At 40.8% G+C, this 19,937-nt stretch overlaps 1 protein-coding gene across 1 annotated transcript; it reads right to left on the bottom strand.

The window, feature by feature from the left end:
* Positions 1–576: 576 nt before the first annotated feature.
* Positions 577–18,371, bottom strand: golga2 (golgin A2). Its single transcript, XM_056432382.1, is given in 29 exon segments — positions 577–3,909; positions 4,269–4,303; positions 4,305–4,438; positions 4,554–4,660; positions 4,748–4,909; positions 5,123–5,423; positions 5,723–5,814; positions 5,912–6,011; positions 6,384–6,608; positions 6,781–6,894; positions 7,215–7,433; positions 7,673–7,815; positions 8,266–8,353; positions 9,018–9,125; positions 9,426–9,515; positions 9,686–9,827; positions 10,012–10,070; positions 10,292–10,398; positions 10,497–10,590; positions 10,901–10,963; positions 11,079–11,117; positions 11,549–11,629; positions 12,096–12,152; positions 12,867–12,930; positions 13,262–13,308; positions 13,630–13,782; positions 14,731–14,799; positions 16,981–17,139; positions 18,324–18,371. Coding segments are annotated over 29 exon segments (3,372 nt in total). The 3' UTR covers positions 577–3,637.
* Positions 18,372–19,937: the final 1,566 nt, after the last annotated feature.

Here is a 19,937-nt window from a genome sequence, read left to right on the forward strand (position 1 = left end):
ATCGTAGAGCTGAGAAAAGATTTTGTTCAGTTTCTTAAATGTTTGTTTTTCTCCACGTTCTCATTACTCTGGATCAGAAAGAGCTAAATGTTTTTTTTCATCAACTTGGTCTTTAGATGGGTTTTTTACACTATTTTCTGAAATTTATCAGATCAAACTATGCAATCAAGAAAATAACCAGCAAATGAATAAATAATGAAAATCTGTCTACAACATCTAATGGAAAGTAATTAAGTCATAACGATACTTGTTAAGAGTATGAATAGGTTAAAACCTTTTCACAATTTATGAAATCCAAATCTACAAAACAAATAAGATGTTTGCTTAAACAAAATGGGTTTAAAATAAATGTACATCCTAAATGCATGTGTGGTATATAGCTGAACATGGGTGAGTGAGGAAGAGGCCTTTTGTCAGTGAAAAACACGCAATGATGAAAATAATCAAATACGGGACGGCTGAATCCTTCCATTCCTTTGTGGCTCAGCGTCACATGGAGCCGCTGATGATGTCATCAGCGACACTCGTGCTGCCGAACTGTGGATCAAAATAATGAAGAAATCGAGACACGATGAGTTCAAGTTGCTCGATCAGTTTTAATCAGGAGAATGGGAGAAAATATTACTCGAGGAAAACAAATCAGAAAGCTTCTGTCAGAAGCAGGCCTCGAACAAATCGGTTCTCTGAATGATCCTTCATTTCCATCCAAAAATGACTTCTATTTTACATTTAAACTGATTAGTTGAGATACTAACGTATTCCAAATAAATAGAATATTCTCTCTTTTTTAGTCGACCTTTGTATTAAATCACAGCCCGTCAGGAACCGCCAACGACAGAGAGACCCACCGCCAGTAAACATGGCAGAGCAGCTTTCCCCCACACACCCGGCATAATGAATATACAATATGTTACACAGTTACAGTATATACACCACCTTTACGTTGACCGGAAAGACAATAAATGCTTTCTCATTGCTATTAGTTTCATCACGCATATCTTACTTAACAGAGAATCAGAGTGTGGGAAGTAATTGTATCCACATCGTCTTAATTGTTATTTTACAAGCCCCGAAACACAAAGGATTTTATTGTTGCTCGACTTTTGGTCTAACCAAAAACAACATAAAAGGAAGAAAAATATATCTTATTTCACGTTTCAAAAAGGAAAATCACTAAGTGAGAAAATGCTAAGAAGCAGAGGAATAAAAAATAAAAAAAATCAAGAATGATTAAAGTAAATGTATTCAAAACCCTCGGATATTAGCACAATGTTGCAGGTTTAATGCATTGTTTACTTTGCCTGTGAAAAACAGTTTACAACTGTAAAGTGCATATGGCCTCCACATATTACATCTTATAATAGGTTTAAAAGACCAAGATCTGCACTAACGCCTTCTGCCCCGTTGCATTTAGTTATAAATATCAAGTGTGCTATTTAACAATTGAAGACGCGTCCTCTAGCTCAACGGAAACACAACAGAGGATTTTAAAATTCAAAGACATCCAAATGAGGTTAAAAAACCTCCAAAAGCAGTCACCGGGATTTCTGTATGCCCCTCCTGTCCTTGCATATTAAAACTATGGGAAGACTCCGAAAAACCAGAGGCCTCTGTTTGAATTCATCTGAAATTAAACACAAGTGAGCCGTGACGGCGTTGCTCCGAGTCGCTCGTTGCAAAGGGAAAAGGCTCGACAGTGAAGTTGTCAATCAATCCATCCGCCAATCTACAGTTGTGAAAATGAGCATCTCTCCCTTCAAGCCAGACGTGTCCTACATTTAAGAAAAAGAGGTTCATATATTGGGATCCCACCCAAGTTCTGGTTTTCAATGCCTGAAGGAGATTTACTAAGTGAGCTCCAAAATATGAATACAACAATTGTGACTAGTTTTGGAAAGACTTTCATATTCAGAGTGGTCCCATAACTTTGGGATCTCACCTTCTATTCATATTTACAATTCACCCTCCGAGTGCAACACTGCACACACACCAACACACTTTCCATTACATGAATGAGCTTCAACTGGAACCCTCAGCTTCAGACTGGGGCGTCATAGGATTCCCCCAGAGGTCATGAAGGGGCTCGGTGGTAGAAACAACGCAGACTCCTCAGAGGCTTTGTACAGTTTAGTGAATCATACTTACATCAATCTGAGAGAACTCTTCAAAAAGGACAACAGATGCAACTTCGGGTAAAGAGGAAACAGTTTGGATCTCTCTCTCACACACACACACACACACACACACACACGTAAACTCAGTCCAGTTGTAAAGGATGTGCATTAATTCATCTTTGACATGTGGAAATAGAAGCAAACGTAACCAAAGCACAGGCTCATATCAATAGTGTTTGTTGAGAAACAAAACAAAAAAACATGGAATTTAAATTAGCGCTCAGTTATAGTTGAGCAGCGATGATGAGGGACAAAGAAAATAAATAAAATAAAGTGTGGACATTTGTGAGGAGAGCGACGACTTAGGCGTTTATTTTAACGCCATACTTCCTGTAACTTCCTCCAGTCACTAAACCTAAATATCTATCAGGCTAATGACAAAGAAAAAAATAATGTGGAAAACAATCCAAAGCAAACAGCCCAAGCACTACCATTCATCAGAATTACACTCTGACAATAATGTCTTAATAACCGTCGAAAATATGTTTACATGGACTCTATAAATTGCATCTATCCCCTCAATGACGTTAGAAACCATCTTCTCATAACAGCCGTGACTTCTCAGTCCAACAGGATGTTTGACATCACAACACACAGACATTAACAATTCATATTGTACAAAAATGAGACTTATTTTCAGTGTTTGGAGCAAAAAGACAACAAAAAGGTAGAGAAAAGGTTATTTTAGCAACAGGACCAATCGACGACACCGGCCCCCGTCCTCCTGAATCTCATCATGTAACTCACGAGCCAACTCTCGACTTTGAAACAGAACAGCGCCGACAGTTCAAAGGCCAGTCTGCGCCCTCAGGTTCTCCATCCAACTTCAACTTGCACCTCTTCACCACCCACAGCTCTCCTCACATTGCACAGACATACGGGTAAATACTCGGGTTATTACATTCACACGCGACGCTCTTATTTGGCATCTGTACAGTGAATTGTGTAAAACTGAGATTTGCACTGATGTTGCACACACGTTACAGCTCTTGTAGTCCTGTGTCAGCGAGGGTTCGGAATATATACGGCCCTTTTATTGCACTTATGTGTAAAATGGGAGACAAGAGGGGAAATGGTGATTCAAAAAAGGTGGTATGGAAAATAATTAGATTGCGCTAAGAAATACTGGTTATCTCCCTGGGAAGAGCAGCATAAACAAAGAACCCCCCAAAAAAACAAAATAGATAATACACTCCTTTTTACCATGCACACATGTGTGCCAACACAGAGCAGAGAGAGAGAGAGAGAGCGAGAGGGGGGTGGGGGGGGGGGTAATGTAACTGGGTCAAAGACATTCAGATATCTGTGACTAATGTAGCAGGGTGTCATATTTCTTGAAAAGTGTTTGTGAATCAGATCAACAAGCTACAAACACGGGTATACGGTGGCGTTTAATATTCCCCAGACTTCACGACATGTCCAATATCTCACATACATACACACACGGCAGCCTCAGCCAGACCTCACACCACCAGGATCTTGACTTCGTCCTGTTCGTCGGGCCGGTAGAAGAAGGGGATGCAGGGGTTCTCCCCGAGGAAAGGGGGTGATCTTTGTGCTCCCTGGGGGTTCTGGATCTCCTGGAGCAGCTGCATGATCTGCTGGGCTGTGCCGTCCTCTTTGGGCCCCAAAGGCTGGGAGTCATTCTGGGCGGACCCGCTCGACAGCGACTGGGACGAGGGGGCGGCCTCCAGGCCCGCGGTGGGCTCTGACAAAGGAATGACCTCCATGGCTTCTGCAGCAGAGGGAAGAGACCAGCACGGTGACGTCGTATTGAATATGAAAGAGACCCAATTTAAGGACTTTTATTCTTACTTTTAGAACCGCAAGTGGCGTTTAAATTCTTACGGAAAAAACAACAATGATATAATTTACATGGATTATCTGACTGCTGACTTTAGTTGAAATCCAGGGTGACGGTCCTTTACTCTGACATCCTGGCTTCGGTAAATACTGCTGTCTGATGTGAACGTGGTCCACAGCAACATGTAGAATACTAAGCCTAACTAACTCCACCTATTGGGTCGATGTGGCCCGAGAGGAGACCCACTCGACCCACTGGAGTGCCCACACAGCAGGACTGGGTGTTCCTACCTGCTCCACTGGAAGCATCAAGGTGTGTGTGTGTGGCGCTCCTCCCCAACAGGAAGCATGTCGGGGTTCACTGGGCCCGCGCGGGCTACAGCTCCGTTGTAGCGGCTGTACCAGTCGTTCCTCTCGGCCACCAGCCGCATCACCAGATTCTGCAGCTCTGCCAGCTTCGCCTAATGGACGACGGCAGAACAATGAGAGAAAGCCGAGCAAAAGCATGCATCGTGACGAAGGACAACGGACTGCATTGATGGTTATCTTCCAAACAAAAAGGTTGCTCTCCAGTACTTTCATCTCCTCCTTGTCCTGGGCCAGCATGCTGATGTATTGCTCCTTCTCCTGGTGTTTCTGCTTCATGATGGCCCGCTGACTCTGGTACAGAGCGATGTACTCCCCTGGAAGACGGAGAATGTAGTAACTCATTAGTACAGCGGTGAAGACTAAAAATAAAGCATTACAACAATAACCTCCGTCTCTCTGACCTATGGTGTCCGTCTCTCCAGACAGCTGGATGCAGCGGTGCTCCAGCTCCTCCACTCTCTCCTTCAGGTCAGCCTTCTCCCTCATGAGGGAGGTGAAACGATGCTGAATCTTCTCCATGGCAGCTTGCAGGGTCAGATGAACTTCCACCGGTACTCCTCCTTCTGGGAAGAGTATACAGCCGATTATGAGAATGCACTCCAGAAACAAGAATAATCAATATAAACATAGATGACTACAGATAATAAATCGGGCCCAACTACAGAAATATGATTTTAGTAACACACACATTCATTGCCCTATTCGAGAAAACGTATTGTTGGACTGTAAAAACATTGGCACCCCGACACACAAACAAACCATTTAGTTGTCCTCACCTGAAAGCTCGTGACTGTGTTCACAGTGACCGTGCTGGCCCTCCGTGTGGTCGTGATGGTGGTCACGGCCGCGGTCATGATGGTGGTCGTGGCTGTGGTCAAGGTCGTGGTCGTGGTCGTGATGGTGGTCGTGGTCATGGTCGTAATCAGGTGCGTGGCCGTGGTGTTGGTGCTCGAGGCTGAGGGCCAGGGCGGCCTGGTGCCTGGCTGCCATGTGGAGCCGGTGTTCCTCCTCCAGTAGCCTCCTGGCCTCGTCCCTCTCGGCCTCCACCTGAGCCACAGCTCCACGAATAAACTCCTCCTGTCGGGGGGGGGAGAAAGGGTGGTGTTGAGGACGGTGAATAATAATAAGAAAATGTTTGCCTCATATAGTAGTATTAAATATATCTGACATCATTTAGGCGTTAAAGTCACTTCTGTATTCGATTTTTCTTCATCAAAATGTTAAATTACTTATTTAAACTGATATGGCACCAGGCATAACATGAAAGCGTCAACTTCAAACTTGATTGAGGCTTTCAGAATGTGCAAAAAAAGCAAAGGAAATCTGCAAATCCTTAAAGTCGTTTTTTTGTGAAGAACATTCATCACCATCCTCACCATCTCCTTCTGGCTCTCAAAGTCTTCTGGTATAACTATGGAGGGGGATTTCTCTGGGCTCTCTTGCATGGACTGGCTCTCCACTCCATCGCCTAAATGACAGAGGGACAAGCTTGAGAATGTGAGATGAAGCTCCAAGAACACAAAGGCTTAACAAGTACCAATCCACCATTTAGAGACGACGCTCACCTTGGTCTCTGGATGATGTGGCCAGAGCTGAGCTGCTGAGCAGCTCCTTCACCTCAGCCTGCAGCTGATGGTTGTCTTTGACTAAAGTTTCCAAATGCTCCTGTAGGGGGAGACAGAGAGTGATTCAAAACCAACCTAGGCTCCATCCACATGAATACGTTTCCTTCAGATCGTGCTCTATAATCATCCTCGATACACTCTATATTTAGTGGAAACAGCTTTTATTTTTTCCTCTCTTAACTTGAGTATAAGTATTAATAAGAAAGGGAAAGCTGTTGGTTTTGTGTCCATCGCTTTCCTCAAAGACATCTGCTCGTTCGGACTGATAATGCCACTAGACTCAGTTTTTAAAATGGAAATTTGTGTGGTTGTAACCCGACTCTCAACCTTTTAAAAGCAAAATATATATATATAGACAAGTTTTCCATACATTGTCAGAAGTCTTGTGAACAAGGCCATTTGAAATACACACCTGCGCTTGCTTGAGTTGATTGTGACTGATCTCCAGTTGCACGCGGCCCTGGCTTTCATCGTGCTGCAACCGGTCCATGAGCTGGATCTGCTGCAGGTACTGGTGGTGGATCTGTTCCCTCTCTGAGGCCAGCGTCTGGTAGCCCGCACAGTATTGCTGCAGGTGGGCCACGACCTGGTCCCTCTGCTCCATCAGAGCCTGGCTGTCCTTACTTTTCAGCTCCAGCTGGACAAAAGGGAACAAAGAGGAACATTAATACCAGGATGACGCAGAAAACGACTGCATACTCACACACTCCTTCTAGTGTGTGAGTATGTGTATGGCAGGCAACAAATATTTAAAAAAAGTAACATACAGAATTGGATTTGTCATTGAGAGCGTTTTGTGTTCGCCGTACCTGCTCCTTGACGTCGTGCATCGCCTCTTGCAGTTCCCCCATTCTGCGGGCCAGCTCCTTTTTGACATGTTGCTCTGACTGGATGGCAGTGGTGAGCTCCATGTTCTCATTCGTCTGTACAAATGAAGGAGCAACAACAATGTCGGCTTGAAGAGAGAAGTCACACCCTCTGAAATAATACTTTCTATGAATTTACTTTCCTAATATGTGAAACGTTTGTCAAGTTATTGTTACAGAGAAATGTATCAAATCATAGAACAACAACAAAATAAAAAAGACATGCAAGACACATTCTGGCACAAAATGTCTTTACGGCAAGAAGGCCAGACGGTTGTAGGAAGAAGAAAAAACATGACAGTCAAAAGTATAAATAATAGCACTTTTTAAAATGTCATGAAGAAAGCACAGATGGACAGCTAGATGTTCAGCCTCACCAGTTTGACAAAACCGTTCTGTAGCTCAGCCAGCTGGTCCTTCAGTGTTCGGTTCTGGGTGAGAGCACGGCTAATAGTGGCCTTGTCTGACTGAACATCCTCCAACATGCGCCGGCGGTCGTCTCCCTCCTCGACTTGTCTCTCCACCTGCCGTTCCATCTCCCCCATACGCGTCTCCTGCTCCACACACAGGCGGCTCAGCTGCTCGTTATCTCGTAGCTGGGGGAAATGTTAGATGCCGATTAGAGAAACTTTCCAAGTAAAAAAATAAGTTTTCTAATAATCTTTTAAACATTGTGTAGAAAAACAAATAAATTGCTGAACCTTTCAAATGTTACGGGCAAATGACCATTACACATTAAGAATCTGCATCACATAATTCCATAAAAATTCCAAAGACATGAACTAAATATAAGCTCAAACACGACAGCTCAAGGATGTCTCAATGAAATTGGTACCTGTGCCTGGTACTGTGCGATAAGAGCGTCTTTCTCCAGATGTAGAGTGTTGAGGGCCTCCTGCAGAGCCACCTCACTCTCTGATGGCCCTGAAGACTGAGGCTCTGCATTATCCAGGGCCTCCCTCTCCTGGGACAACAACACTGGAGGAGGAGGAGACAGATGACAGTTATCAGATTTAATACTTTTGCTTGAGAAAAATACACCAAACTGCATCTGTGTGGCCAGTATTACGAATGCTACAGTACATATATACTAAAGCTATTCAGGTTATGTTGAAATAAATATGACCATACACAAAACATTCTTTTTAGGTTTTTCTACTTTTAAACTAAATGAACATACAAACAAGTTAAATCTCCTAAAATAGTAAGTTTGACTATAAAGAAAAAACACCTGAAGCACACCGATTGATTTACAGCCCTTAAAAGACAAATGTTTGTGCAGTAATGAATACTGCAACACAAGTTAAAAATGTATGTCTGAATGCACCATTTTGTACAGCTCAGTTGACGAAGGTAAATATGCAGCTCAAGGAAGGAGCAGCCAAAAAGCTGGGAAAAGGAAGAACCACGCATCTGTGAGCCTCTTACCTGCAGCATTTTTTAGCTCTGTGATGCTGTCTTCCAGTTCCTGGACAAGGTTAATGTTTCTGTCCCGCTCCTCTGCAATCAAAGACACCTGCACAGACATCAATTCATAATTAGTTTCACACCAAAACAATAAGAAAATAACAAAGAACATACAGATTTCTTTATTTCTAAGCCATAATAAACTGTAAGTCGATGCTGATGTTACTATATACAGGACTGTCTCAGAAAATTAGAATATTGTGATGAAGTTCTTTATTTTCTGTAATGCAATTAAAAAAACAAAAATGTCATGCATTCTGGATTCATTACAAATCAACTGAAATATTGCAAGCCTTTTATTCTTTTAATATTGCTGATTATGGCTTACAGCTTAAGAAAACTCAAATATCCTATCTCTAAATATTAGAATATCATGAAAAAGTATACTAGTAGGGTATTAAACAAATCACTTGAATTGTCTAATTAACTCGAAACACCTGCAAGGGTTTCCTGAGCCTTGACAAACACTCAGCTGTTATAAATCTTTTTTTTACTTGGTCTGAGGAAATATTAAAATTTTATGAGATAGGATTTTAGAGTTTTCTTAAGCTGTAAGCCATAATCAGCAATATTAAAAGAATAAAAGGCTTGCAATATTTCAGTTGATTTGTAATGAATCCAGAATGCATGACATTTGTTTTTTTAATTGCATTACAGAAAATAAAGAACTTTATCACAATATTCTAATTTTCTGAGACAGTCCTGTAGGTCACCTGTGTTAGCAGCTGTTCCGTCTTGTCCTTCCATACATGACCTTCCTCTTGGATCTGCTCTGCATAGCAATCCCTCTCTGTCTGCAGCTGGGCTATTGACTCCATCAGCTACAACATCAAAAACATTGAGCAGGGGATGGTGTTAGCAAGACAATAATAAAAGGTCGACGACATCTCGTGGGTCATTTGATGCCAATGCGAACAGGAAAGTTACTTTGGTTAAGGTATATGTTTTTAGAAATAATGTTACAGGGGTACTCGCCAGAATAAAATAACAGTGAATCTGATAAAAGCACCATAGTCGTAAAAATTTTTATCAACACATCTTGAACCAACTCCTACGGTTTTAAATGACAATGTCCACATGACACATGCAGATAACTAAGAGAAAGGTCCTTGTGCACAGACCTGGTGGTTATGTTCCTCCAGCTGCTGCTTCTCTCCCAGCAGTAACTGGACCTGCTGGTGGACGCTGGTGGGATCGGACTGATTGGAGCACTGGAGAGAAAAAAGGGACCACATTTGGAGTGAAATGCAGGTATACACGTGGAAAAACATCACACCGGTCTGCAGCGTCGGCAAACAGACATTTAGAGTTTCAATTATTTTTAAGAGGAAGATCAGTTTATATGTGTACTGTAAAATGTTGTGCCTGTGTCTTAATGCACCTGTTGCAACATGAGGTCAGCTATCTCGAGTCTCTTGCGAAGATCTTCCACCTCCAGCCTCATTGCGATATTCTCCTGTGAGCTCAGCTTTATCTGCTCCGACAGCTCGGACTTCTGCTGCTTCGACTCCTCACTGAAATTACTGTGAACACAGATATGCAGAGATTGTTCATTTCCCCTACCGGCTTTTAACAGGACTTTGGACAGTTGCATGTGCCATCTGTTGGGCTGCACATCATTGAATGGACTCTAAATACTATTTATCTTCTGCTGTGGAAATGTCACAAAATATGTCTCCTTGTATATTCGAAGGCAAAGTGACTTACTTTAGTCTAAACACCTCTAGCCTCAGGCTGTCTCTCTCCTTTTCAAACTCTTTGTTGCGCTGGAGACAAAAAGGAAAATGTATTAAAAATAACAAACACACATTACACGGACATTTAAAAATGTAGAATGGAAGTATATGCTTTTGTATGTGATTGTTTTGGTCTGTGTTACAAGCAGGCAGCCAATTGTGAGTTACTTCAGTGTGATGTTATATACAGTATCTGGATGAAAGTGTTCTATGATTTCTGTACAGGATTAATTGATGAAGAGTTTGTTTACCTTTTCAAACTGTTTCTGCTGTGTTGAGACGGAGGAGAGAGTTCTCTCCAGCTCCGACACTCTCTGCTTCGTTGCCTGCAGACGGTTATTCAACTCATCTGCTTCAGCTACACACAGACACACATTCAGAGTGGTAAAGAAGGTTTTGTCAGGATACAAATATTTTGTTCAAGTGCACATACGGCTGATTATAAAACACACGCACCTGCTTTCTGCCGCGCAGCATGTTGTGTGTATTGTAGTGCCGTTTGTAATTCTGATTTCTCTGATACCAGTATACCAATGGTCTGGATGTGAACCTTGGGGGGAGGACCGACAAACAACAATGTGGGACTAGATAATGTCCATGACTTTCATTAAATAACAATATTAACTAAATACAACTGTATAGAGACAGTTCAGTCCTTCAGCCTGGCTAGACAGACCACCTCAGGTCACATTTCTTTCTATTTGATATCAGGGTGAGACCATGGGCTATGCCATTCATATCGATACATTACATCGCAGCACAATAAGGCTTTGAATAAAAAATTCTGCTATGACAGTTTCAGACATTCTAAAAATGCACGATTTAACAAATTCCATGTAGATGTTTGGGTAAAAGCGTACCTGTAATTGCTCCCGCATGGCTCCCTGCTCTTTCGAACACCTCTGTTCAAATTCTTTTCGCTCCTGAAGGAAGAAAAATAGCAAAGTTCATGAATCAACAGAAAGAGAGTGAACATTCAGTAGGCTGGATACATTAATACAGGAATGAACAGACAGAGAACAAAAACTTCCTGTTTACCTTTTGTAGCTGATCGGAGAGCCCCTGAGATTGCTGTGTCTGCCAGAGCAAAAGGATAGAGATATAAGTTTGTGGAAGACATTTCTTTCATCTGCAGTAAGTCTATCCCTAAAAAACATAAGTATGGCAAAAAGGCCAGACACGACAGGGATTGCACAAAGTATTGTAAGTAAGTGATAAACCGGCTCTGTTACATACGTTAAGCTAACCGTTTAACTGTATGTGTAGCTTTGAGTTTAGTTAGTTAGTTAGTTCATTAGAGTGCTACAATAGGGCATCTGCCATCAGGTTATGACCCCTCTGTTCATGTTGTTGCTTATGCTGTTGTTACAACTTGTAGAAAAAGTATTTTAGTCAACCAAACGACAAAATAAAAAAACATGTAATCCATGCATGACTTCTACCAGTGTGTGATTACTCAAGATGACATGCAGAATGCATATAGCACATGCACACACACAGCTGCTTACCAGCTGGTCTAGCTTGGTATTTAACTGAGAGTTTGTTAGCTCGCTGGACTCCAGGGCGGCTGCCATCTCCTGGTTCCGACACTATCACGTGCACACATGCATCCGGGAAAGGAGGGAAAAAAAGAAAACAGAAGAGAAGGATGAGATGCTGTGGCAAAAGTCAAACAAAGACTTTTGATGTGAATTATTAACATGGGAGGCAAACAATAGCACTTTTACAAGTAAAGTAAAAATGGGTTTTCAATAATGAGAAATTATAACAAAATATGTTTGTTAAACTGATGAATGGAGAATCTTTAGGTAATTGTTCTACAGCCCTCAACAGAAAGACCACTTAACACTTCAAAACTGCCCATTGCTCTTGAAGAGTTGTGTTGCTATGTGCTAGTTTCTTCTTTGTCAGGCATCTAAACCATTGAATGCATCACATTATGATACACTTTGGCTCAAGGCTCACTTGGTAAATTGAATAGTGTCAATACATTATTGTAACCTGACTTCTAACTTTGGCTTTCTGATCATAGAACATATTGGATTTCCATCTCACCTCCAGCTCTCTCTCACTAACAGGTGGACTGTCCCCATTCACATACGCAGCAGATGACTAGAATGACACAGACGAGCACATTATTGCATTTTCAACACAATATAATCATATGTCAAGTGTATAGACAGGTCAGCCTCAAGCCCTCAATAGTAATAACATCGCAATAAATAAAAAAAATGTGTGACCAAGTTTCTTTAGACATTCATAAGAATTATAATGGTGCTTCTATAAAAATGACCTATCTCTGAGGTTAAAGCTGACATGTACTGTCTGCCTTGTAGATGAGCAATCGGTGAGCAGTCATAACACCTGTATTTCACTTTCAACTGAGGCAATCATGACTAAACATACATTTGTATCAAAAGTACTATAAAACAGTGTGCTTATTATGTTTACGAAATACCCACTACTAAACCAGCAATTATACGTGTTTATAATACTCATCTTGTGACTCATCAGATAAAAGGTAACTGTATGAAACCTGACAAAAAGCAGACTTTGAGATGTGCTGCTGGCTATGCAAAACTCAACCAAACCTAGTTCAGAGGAAATGTATAAAGTCGGTGCACCAGTTGAAACATTCAGTGTGCTTGAGGCGATTGTGAACAGCTGGTACATTCCGGCTAAGAATAGATGCAACACACATGAAATCAGTGATGTTGTTTTATTGTTAAAATACTGAATGACAAGTGTGTGTGTGTGTGTGTGTGTGTGTGTGTGTGTGTGTGTGTGTGTGAGACAGACAGGACTTTAGCGGTCCTAAAATTGTACCTTAGAGACAAGTCCATTCAGTTTCTGAGAGATCTGTCGCAGGCTCTCTGTGGAAGACAGTGGTCTGCAGGATAACAGACATAAAAAATCAATCACACACATTAACCAATTAGTTTACTATGTTGCAGAAGTAATCAATGGCCACAGTAGTATTGCCTGTTATACCTAATTCATGACAAATGTTATTATATTAAAGTAGTCTCCTACATGCAGAAAAATATTTAATATGCTTATGATAAATTGACATTATTGAATAAGCAGCTTCCAAAAGTTGTACTCACCATATTCTAAACATATAGTGTTTAACTGCAAATGCGCCATGATTTGAATATGGTGTGTGTTCCATAAACAGATTCAAGGGTGTGTCACGGGCAGTGAGGAATCAGGAAACCCACCTATTTTCTTCCGTTAAACTCTCATTGCCATTGGTATCGGGATAGTCCTGCAGAAAGAGTAAGATCAAAAGAGGAACATTGAGTTAGAGGGAGACAGACAAACAGGCAGAGAAGGAAAACTGAAAATATTTGATAACATTTGCGTGAAAAAAATTAATGTGTGTGCTGACAAAGCATATCCCAAACAAAGAGGGGATCTGTTGTTTTTGTCACACATATATCAGTGGAAATACAGCAGCTGGCAATCGACCTTTTAGATCCATTATGCTTTGGCATATAATCTTAGATGTGAAAGACATACAAGAGTAAGAAGGGTAAGACGAGATATGATTTTAGAGAGGGAGAAAATGACAGAAAGAGACACACACCTGGAGGTCAGTGTTGTGACCAACAGACTCTGGGTTAGTAGCAGCGTTAGTGCTCGCGAGGTTAGACATGGGTGAGCCATGACCCAGCTCGCCCTTTGGGTCCTCCAGCAACTGAGGAACTGAAGACCCGACGGCCTCCATGTCAGCAAAGGCCTGAGGTGACACATACACAACAAATGCACACACTGGTTTCATGACAAGAACAAGAGCAGTTCGGATGAAACAACAAACAGAAAGACCACAATGATGTCTCAAAGCGTATATGTTTTGAGGTGCAAGGGAATAACTTGATTACTGTACTGGATCTTGTTATGTTAGTTCAGTTGACCCAATTATATATCATTTATATATCCAGATTAATGCACGGTTGTCCACAGTCTAAGAGGAAATAAGAGTGTACTAGGAAAATGAAGGGCCTCTGATAGTATTTACATCTGTGGTCAATAGCTACACAGCATTTAAAGAAGGCGCGGCTACTTATGGTGACAGCTGTAGCATGATAGCTGTTACACAATGCCCACTGTTTTCCACCATCGTTACCCATGGCACTCTGAAACGTAGAATGAAAGCACTGAAATACCCAGACTATGCTGTATAAATAACAACATTGAATTGAATGACTGTCAAATTAAATAACACATCTCTTTCTCACTCTGACTTTAAAGCTAATGCAGGCAAGACATCTGCATAATCTAAATCAAGCAGAGAACAAACAAACCTAGCAATGAGAAGACGGTTAAAATAGTGAAACACGTACATTTGTTTTCCCAGAAGTATGCCTGCTTTATGTACCGAGACGCAGATAACACAGCCATGCAGCTCTGAGACTCATACACTGTGCATACTTCTACATAATATGGTGAACTAATCATTAATGCACTCTCGACAGAGATTTAAAATTACAGACGAAATAATTTGCACTCAAATCCATCCCATGCTTTCTTGCAAAAAAATAATATGTGCACTTGAGACAAGAACGGGGAAGCAAGATGTACAATTGAATGCTTCATGAGCAGCAGCTATTGAAAGCAGAAGGATGGAGAGCCAGAGAAAACAGGTGGCGCAAAACAAAAGAAGGGAAAGAAAGAGACAGAGGCTCACCTTACTGTTGCCATAAGGAGGTAGGACTACTCCATTGCTTTGACTAAGTGCTTTCAGAAAACAGTCAAACTTCAGGAAAGAGGAAACAAGAATGGAAAATGAAAGAGATGTAAAAGGGGGGAGAACGATTTAGAACGTGACAAACAGGCACAGAGAGGCAGCTGCTCCAAGAGAACTGAGCTGGAGAGGGTTTCAGTGGCTACGAGGGTGTGTCATAAGGAGAAACTGAGGCTAGTATGCCCTGCCCAAGAGGTCAGGAAATATTGCCAGTATCGAATAACCCAATCAGAATAAAAAGTATATTACAAATGCAAATACAACTTAAATCTGGATAAGAATGCAGGGGCAGTGCAGCATTTCTCCTATAGCTTCAGCTTCCTCTACAATCAGCTCTCACACACTTACTTGCTCGCATTTTCCCTGTGCCAAGTCAATAATGATTTGCCAAACAATCACATTTGCATATGAAAGCCAATCAAGACAATGTTGTCTTTCCTTAAGGCCAAATAACTATGTTTGGATAAGAAGCCATCATGGGAATCTTAACGACATGAATTATCATTATCAATGACAACTCAATGATTGTAGAATGTCTCCCCAGCTCTGATCCTTATAACTGAACTCCATTTGGTCTTTGCCAGCATCCATTATCCAGCTTTAGATTACAGAAGTCTATCCAGTCTTGAACAACCAAAATCAAAACGTGTTTGGGAAAAAGAAATGCATCAGAACAAGCGACGAGACTCAAGAGTTGTAACACAAAGCGAAGACCACACAGAAGTAGAGAATACTTTATCTCTAAATGTAGACGTTTGTAGAGACAAGCAGCACATAATCAAATGAAACCAACTGTCTTTATTACTTCCTTTTTTTTGCGTACCAAAATCCACCAGACAAAACACACTACCTGTGTGTTTTCTAATTCGGATATGTCTTAATCCTAATTTTGACATGTTAAAAACAAAAGTGATTCAGCGCTTTCACGATTAGGACGATACATTTGTACTAATCAGATAAACATCACTGTTTTGATAAGGATCAGTCGGTCACTCTACATCTGTCCACATTCTCTCACTCAGAGCAGCATACAGGATTAAACAAGAAGCTATGAATGGAGACTAGAGACGAGACTGATCGTTATGAAGGCAACACTTTAAAAGCATAAAGATGCATGTAGTATGAATGTATTTTTACAACATAATAAGGTTTATATTACACAAACCAATGTCTAAAACTGATCAGTTTACAAAAAGAATTACTTAAATTTGCATACTTATCATATCAAATGTGCTCTAGCTAAGACAATGATTTAGTGTATGTACAGTTCTTGATATACATTGACTTTACGATTAAATCATCGATGATGAAGTAAATTTGAGAAAATATCTCAATTGTTCTGCATTATAACCATGGCCACCACCACCGTCTCTTGTCCAGGGTGCTTCTCTTTTTTGGATAAACATTATTTCCACCCTGTCATCTGGCCAGCAGAAGTGTCAATACTGCTACTGTGTTCTTGGCACTGCATGTGTTTGATAACAAGGAGGAAAGTGTTTGCTGACTTGATAGTAAATCGGCTATTTCATTGCAAGCGGCAACATATTTTGTGATCAATGAGCAAGCAGGCCATTACAAATTATTACTATTTGGATAAAACAAACAATAAGAGATTTTGTCTACAAGCATGTGTCGTCTTTCTAAAATTGGGTTTATACTGCTCCACAAGCCCAAAGTTACTATAAAACTGTTCTTTTTTAAATGTTTCAGAGTGTATGTGCAAACCATTAAAATATATAAAACAATGAATGTTGTCTGCCTATTGTAGAAAGCCAACTTGCCATTTAGTTGAAATGCTTGCTCATGCTACAACAGTGTTTAACCCTTGTGTTGCCTTCGGGTCATTTTGACCCGATTCAATATTGAACCCTCCTGTCGCCTTCGGGTCAATTTGACCCGATTCAATGTTTATTGTCGGTGTTCTTTCGGGAGTCAACAAACAAACATAAAGTACCTCACACTTAAACTTGGAAAACAATATTAATTCTAATAATTCTGGAGATTTTAATAGCTGGGGTCATATTGACCTCAAGGGTAAAATATGTTAGTAAATATAAAGGTAACAGGAGGGTTAAACATTGAATCGGGTCAAATTAACCCGAAGGCAACACAAGGGTTAAACTACATGTTCGAAAACTGTCCTGGAAAATATACATTATACAGACACAGAAAGACCGTCTGAGACCGACTTACATCGTCTGGAGAGTTTCTATCTGTTGAAGATGCATCGTGTTGGCTCAGTCCCTTCACCTTCCTCTTCTTCTTGGCCCCTGCTCCTCCTCCACCACCACCACCACCACCTCCTCCACCTCCCACACTAACAGGAGAGCCCTTCTGCTGAAACTCCTTCAGCTGAGCGGCACATGAGAAAAGGAAACAATATACGTGTGAAAAAAAGTGCAGCAAGCTATTATAACAACATTACACATTATTGCATTACCTCTTCTCGTAAATCTTGCAGGCCTTTGCAATGTTCCCTTCACTTACAATCTACTGAGACATTGATGATAACAGGTAATCGCTAACTGGGGCGATTTGTCAAGCTAACTGAATTGGCAGATGATCCGAGATGAATCAGGGATGGACTGCTCCCCCTCTTCTCCAAGCGAGTCAAAGATCCAGTTTTAATTGAAAAAGAGTGAGAAGCATAGCCACAGTCAACAAGATAATGACTGTCACGACATACTTGTTCAACGACTTTCTAAACCAAACAAGATTAAGTTGATAACTTGCAGTAAACTGTGGTGTTGATCTGCATAGGAATGCAAAGTGTAAGGCAGTAAAGAATGCTGACAAGTCATTCCACGAAGCTAACATGTCACAGCTGAGAAGACCATCTTGTTGAGTAGCACCTCGCTAGCTCTAAAGTACACAGCAGGACGGGGAAGACGGGTGTCAGCTGTCAAAACAGTCCCCGTCATTCTATCCTTCTCACTGTGCTTCAATGCGAGCTCAGCGTTTGTTTTAATTTTGTTGTTTGTTAACCATTCCCTTATATAATTGTGCCATTCTACAAAAAAGACATAACACTGCCGAGCAGCTGTGTGGTATCCTTTACACTCATAGAGAGCAAACTATGCATTAGTTAGCCAGCTTGCTAACGTTAACTTGCCTTAGTTAGCTAGCTAGCATGTTAAGGTTAGCTAAACACCACATAACGTGAATCACATTTAACGTTAGCTTGAAAGACACATAACCCCGTTGGGTAAAGAGAGTAAATTAAGTTACTCACTGACTAGCAACACGGCGTAAGATGATTTTAAAACCTCTAAGGGCTCAAAACGTCAGCATAATCTAAGGAAAGTTAATGCTACCAATAGAGGCCCAGAAGAAGCACCGATCTCTCCTGCGCATTTAAGCCTCAAGAGAAGCAAGAGAGGAGGGACAAGCAACATCGCAGAGGTCGGTCGACGTGGAATGACAACACCCATGCTCCGTTAAGGAATGTGTCACAAAGCGAAGGAAAACACCAGCAACGCAAACCTAGGGAAGAGAGACAGGAACAGTTCTTCCGGGTCAGTTGTAAAATACTTTACCTTTTTCTTAGCTGCAGCGAGTTTAATTTGCCTGCTTTGGTCGGCCATACTGCTGCTCTGGTCAACGACAGACCCGACCACGTCATCAGTTTGGTGCCTGTTTGATTCTCTGCCGGTAGGGGTCGCACCGGGTTCTCATGTGATATCCATATACGTCCTGTGGTGCGATCCTCCCATCCATTTTTTTATTGGGTTGATATGTCTTAATTGTCAAATAGTCCAAACAATGTTTACAACGAAATATGTGGCAATTTGGTTGTCTTGCTGTCTTTACTTGTACTACTTTTCTTGCTTTATGTATGTAATCTGTGACACTTTAGTTTGTGTTTTAGACTTTGTGCTTATATATAGCCAAGACATTTTTAATGAAGAATAGGGGAATTATTCTTAATTTATTACCTTCGCATTGAAAATGCCGGAAGGTTATGTTTTGATCGCCGTGTATTTATTTATTTATTTATTTATTTGTATGCGTGTTATTCGCAAAACTCAAAAAGTATTGAACCGAATCGCATGAAATTTGGTGGGATGATTGTTTATTATCCGGGGACCATTTGATTAGATTTTGGGATCGATCGGGTCAAAGGTCAAGGTCAAAGGTCATGAACAGGTCAAAATCTTTCGCAGAACTCAAAAAGTATTGAACCGAATCGCATGAAATTTGGTGGGATGATTGGTTATTATCCGGGGACCAGTTGATTAGATTTTGGGATCGATCGGGTCAAAGGTCAAGGTCAAAGGTCATGAACAGGTCAAATCTTCTTGAATCACATGGAGTTTGGTGGGATGATTGGTTATTATCCGGGGACCATTTGATTAGATTTTGGGATCAATCGGGTCAAAGGTCAAGGTCATGGAAAGGTCAACATCTTTTTTTTTACCATAGCACGATACATTTTTGTCCAATTGGCATGCAACTAATGCCAAAATGTTCATAATTCAATGCCCAATCTTGTGATATGCGAAGGTATGCGCTCTACCGAGTGCCCGTTCTAGTTTTGTCATATATTTATTTCTTTTCTTTTCATTTTGCTCGCAGTAATACTGTTTGTGCACTGCTGAGCCTATCTCAACAGAGATCATCTCTATCCCAAGGATAGGCAAATACAGATGAACAAATACACTCTTTGATGATTTAAAGGTCTCTTATCCCCCTTACTTGCATTTAATGTAAGTTACATGCCGAGGGAGTGTGAATTCTGTAGATATCTTTCAAACTCAAAGAAAAATGGACCATGTTCAAGAGTCATATTTAGGACAATTGAAACAGGTGACATTATTATGGCCCTCAGAATACTTTTTACAAAATCATGATTTCTGATATATCTTTACATACTAATTACTTTGTTTAATCACTGCAATTGTTATTATTGTATTTTAATTGAGGTGGTTATTATGTTAACCTGTAACCTGATACCCTTTTGTGTATTTATTACATGACATAAAATCAATTATTACAACATTTTATAATATATGTCTTAAGACTTGGCTCAAGTCCAGAGCAGTGGATTACAAGCAATACTCAAATGTAGTAGTATTGTTTTATTTTATTTGTTATACTAATATGACCCAATTGTTAATTTTTGTTGTTGTAATAAGAGTATTTCTCATTGA

This window comes from Pseudoliparis swirei, chromosome 15 (genome assembly GCF_029220125.1).
Source record: "Pseudoliparis swirei isolate HS2019 ecotype Mariana Trench chromosome 15, NWPU_hadal_v1, whole genome shotgun sequence".
Lineage (NCBI taxonomy): Eukaryota > Metazoa > Chordata > Actinopteri > Perciformes > Liparidae > Pseudoliparis > Pseudoliparis swirei.